Consider the following 3,145-nt stretch of genomic DNA (forward strand, 5'->3'; position numbering starts at 1 on the left):
AAAAGCCATAAAAAAATGCTAGGTCACCGCTGAAACAAAAAATGTTTTTCAATCGCTCCGTCAGACCATGTCCTCAGAAAATGTTTAAAATCTGCCCTGTGCCCCATTGACCTTTGACTTGTGACCTCCAATTTCGGCACAGTGATGGCTTTTCCTACCATGATGCTATACACTGACTATCACGAGCCTAGGTCGAGCCGTTTAGATTTGTGCCGCAATTCTGCATTTCCTCCCTATATCTTAAGTTAAGGAGTGAATGTTCCCCCTTCTTTTACACCTCTTGACCTTTGACCTTTGACCCCCAGCTTCGACATCCCAACTCGTTTTGACGATCCCCCCCGATGTGCCGAATATCGTGACCGTACGTCGAGCGGTTAAGATTTGTGCCCAACTGTTGACGGACGGACGGACGCACGCACGCACAGACGGACGGACGGACGGATGGACGGACGACCGTGCGATTCTACAAGCTGCATCTGACTATGTCAGATGAGCTAAAAAATGGCAACAAACATTTTACAAATTTTACCATAGAAATTTCGTGACGTAGTCAATTTAACGGCCGTGTTAACGACATCGATAACGTACCTCCACGGTCTGCTCGTACTTTTTCTCCTGCTGTTGATACCCACTCGGCACGGTCAGGGCCACCACAGCAGTGCCAGCCACCGACTTACCATAGGTGTACCTAGGGTAAACAGGGAGAAGTGCAAACAGGCATGTTACATGTGTGTGCACACCTCCTGAACACTGCTATCACGTTACATAGCTGGCTGGTTAGTAGGAGCGAGCGCATGCGCTGCTGCTGCTGCTGCTGCTACTGCTGCTGCTGCTTCAGCTGCTGCCAAGCAGTGCTAGCTACCCCCCACGCTCGTACGCGCACGCACGCATACATGCACGCACACACGCGCACAAACACACGTGTAACACTTTATGAAATTTTAACATAGATCTATCAAGTGCAAAGCAAACAGAAGGTAGGCAGCTTACTTTGCACCGACTTTTCCTGTTGCCATGATCTTTGTACCATAGTAGTACGTTGGAACGTCCACAGTCACCTCAAACTTAGGAAGCACTGAAACACAAGTGACATAGGTGACAATAACATAAGTGACAATGACATCAGTGACAATGACATCAATGACAAAAACATCGGTGACAGTGATATCAATGACAGTGACACCAATGACAGTGACAACGGTGACACTGCACTGGCATCGGTTGACACAACCATTGTAACTAGACCACTAGTTAATGTAAGCACTCTGGTACTACGCGCAGCAAACAGGAGACACCGCGCAAGCCCCCCCAATAGTATAAGTACACTCACCATACTCATCGACCGTGAACGACTTCTTGACTGCTTCTCCCTGGAAGACAAAACCACCGACATTATCCAGTGAACGAGCGAGCAAATATATGCAACAGCAGCTAAACCTGCAGCATGTAGATGCACTGAGAATCATTCGTCACGTAAGAGGGCGAGGCCACGAGATTAATTGAATGAACATGCTGATGTCCGTTCAGGGGACCTCAGTGCCTACATCAGATGTCAAACTATCTACGCTGAGCAGGGAGTAACACTCTCACCTACATGCAGTCTCCTGCTAGGATAGACTGAAGATGGCGCGGATGACTGAGAGGGACAGTGAATGGGTTGAGGAAGACCGAGAGAGCTGCCGAGTGAGAAGTGGTGGGAGACCGGCAGAGCATGCCGAGATAAAACAAGTGCCGCAGAGCGACAGCGCTCAACTGACGTGTACTGTAGCCGGGTATTCTTCTAATAAACTCACTGGCAACCGAATCCAGAGAGACATGATACAAGATTGCATGGCACAGCTTTGCTGTTGATCCTGCGCGCTGCGCTCGGATGAGACGCGAAGTTCCGCGGGATATGCGCACGCGACCGCGGGGATGTTCAAGTAAGAAGCGCTGTCCGCAGTGGAGACATGCGCCAAATTCGAGGCCCGGCGCACGTCTCCACAGCGGTCAGAGGATGGTCTGTAGTTTTAGAAGATGACAATGATTATATGGACGATATTCTAGAAATTGGAGATTATAAAACAATAAAAAAATACGACTCAGTCATGCTCGAGATTAGGAGAGGAGAGGAGAAGACGAGAAGAGAGGACCTTGAGACTGAGAGAGGGGAGAGAGAGAGAGAGGAGAGAGGAGAGAGAGAGAGAGAGACGGAAGACGAGCGAGACGGAGAGAGATTAGAGAGAGGAGACGAGAGATAGAGATAGAGTAAGCTCACTCTGAGTACCTGATCGACTCGTCAACAGTTCCACGGGGGTTGAGGCTCAGCGTCAGGAGGATCGACCGACGGAACGACCCTCATGTGAACTAGAACAAACAACGCGACAAGTCGACAATTAGACCGACGCTCAGCTGTCGTCGCCCGACTTGCCCTAATTTATCTCTCTCCAGCTAATAAAACCTGAAACTTCTTCTACGCGTAACCACCCCAAGCTGTCATTGTTTTTCACGTAATATCTACCTCGAGCATACCAGTATTCAGGCAAAGCTATACTTCTAGTTATGTAATTCTTCAGCGAAGCAGAAGTCTTTTCATAAGTTCACGCCCTGTCATACCAGAGACGTAACATAGCATCGTCTTAGGGTCATAGATCCCGTTGAGTAGGCAATACCACACTCACCTAGTACTGCTCGGCCTCTGTAGATCGCCTCTGTACTGTCTGAACGAAGACGGAGAGATGCTTAGAGCTGAACGGTGACGATGCCCATCCTCTTCAAAGCTAAACTTTTGATTCGACCCCACGACGCGAACGAAACAGCTGCGGAAACGAGCGGTGGGCGCAGGCGTTAACAATCACATCCTCAGGATTTACCTGCGAGGGCGCGAGAGAGAAAGGCGGAAGGTGAGCAGAGAGGAAGCGTGAGAGAGAAAGACGAGGGCGAAGGTGAAAGGAGACGAGAGCAGAGAGAAACGAGAGAAAGACATGTCTCCGAAGAGAGAGAGAGACGGAGAAGCGAGAGAGGAGAGACGGAGAAGAGGAGACGAGATCGCACGAGAGGAGCGAGAGAGTAAGAGAGAGAGAGAAGAGAGAGAGGAGGAAGCGTGTGTGAGAGCTCGAGGGGAAGTCGTGGAGAGCAGCAGAAAGGCCCAGAGAGGACAGAGCGG

The 3,145-nt window shown here is 49.9% G+C and overlaps 1 protein-coding gene across 1 annotated transcript in view; it reads right to left on the reverse strand.

Annotated features, from left to right (window-relative positions):
- Positions 1 to 2,089, reverse strand: part of LOC106814143 (CD109 antigen-like) — a 13,885-nt gene extending 11,796 nt beyond the window's left edge. The window contains exons 1-4 of the mRNA XM_014818434.1: positions 2,079 to 2,089; positions 1,331 to 1,437; positions 991 to 1,075; positions 589 to 688 (exon numbers count right to left, since the gene is read on the reverse strand). Coding sequence (XP_014673920.1) covers positions 589 to 688; positions 991 to 1,075; positions 1,331 to 1,437; positions 2,079 to 2,089 — 303 coding nt within the window. The remainder of the gene's footprint in view (positions 1 to 588; positions 689 to 990; positions 1,076 to 1,330; positions 1,438 to 2,078) is intronic.
- Positions 2,090 to 3,145: the final 1,056 nt, after the last annotated feature.

The sequence above is a fragment of the Priapulus caudatus genome, unplaced genomic scaffold (genome assembly GCF_000485595.1).
Source record: "Priapulus caudatus unplaced genomic scaffold, Priapulus_caudatus-5.0.1 Scaffold876, whole genome shotgun sequence".
NCBI lineage: Eukaryota > Metazoa > Priapulida > Priapulimorpha > Priapulimorphida > Priapulidae > Priapulus > Priapulus caudatus.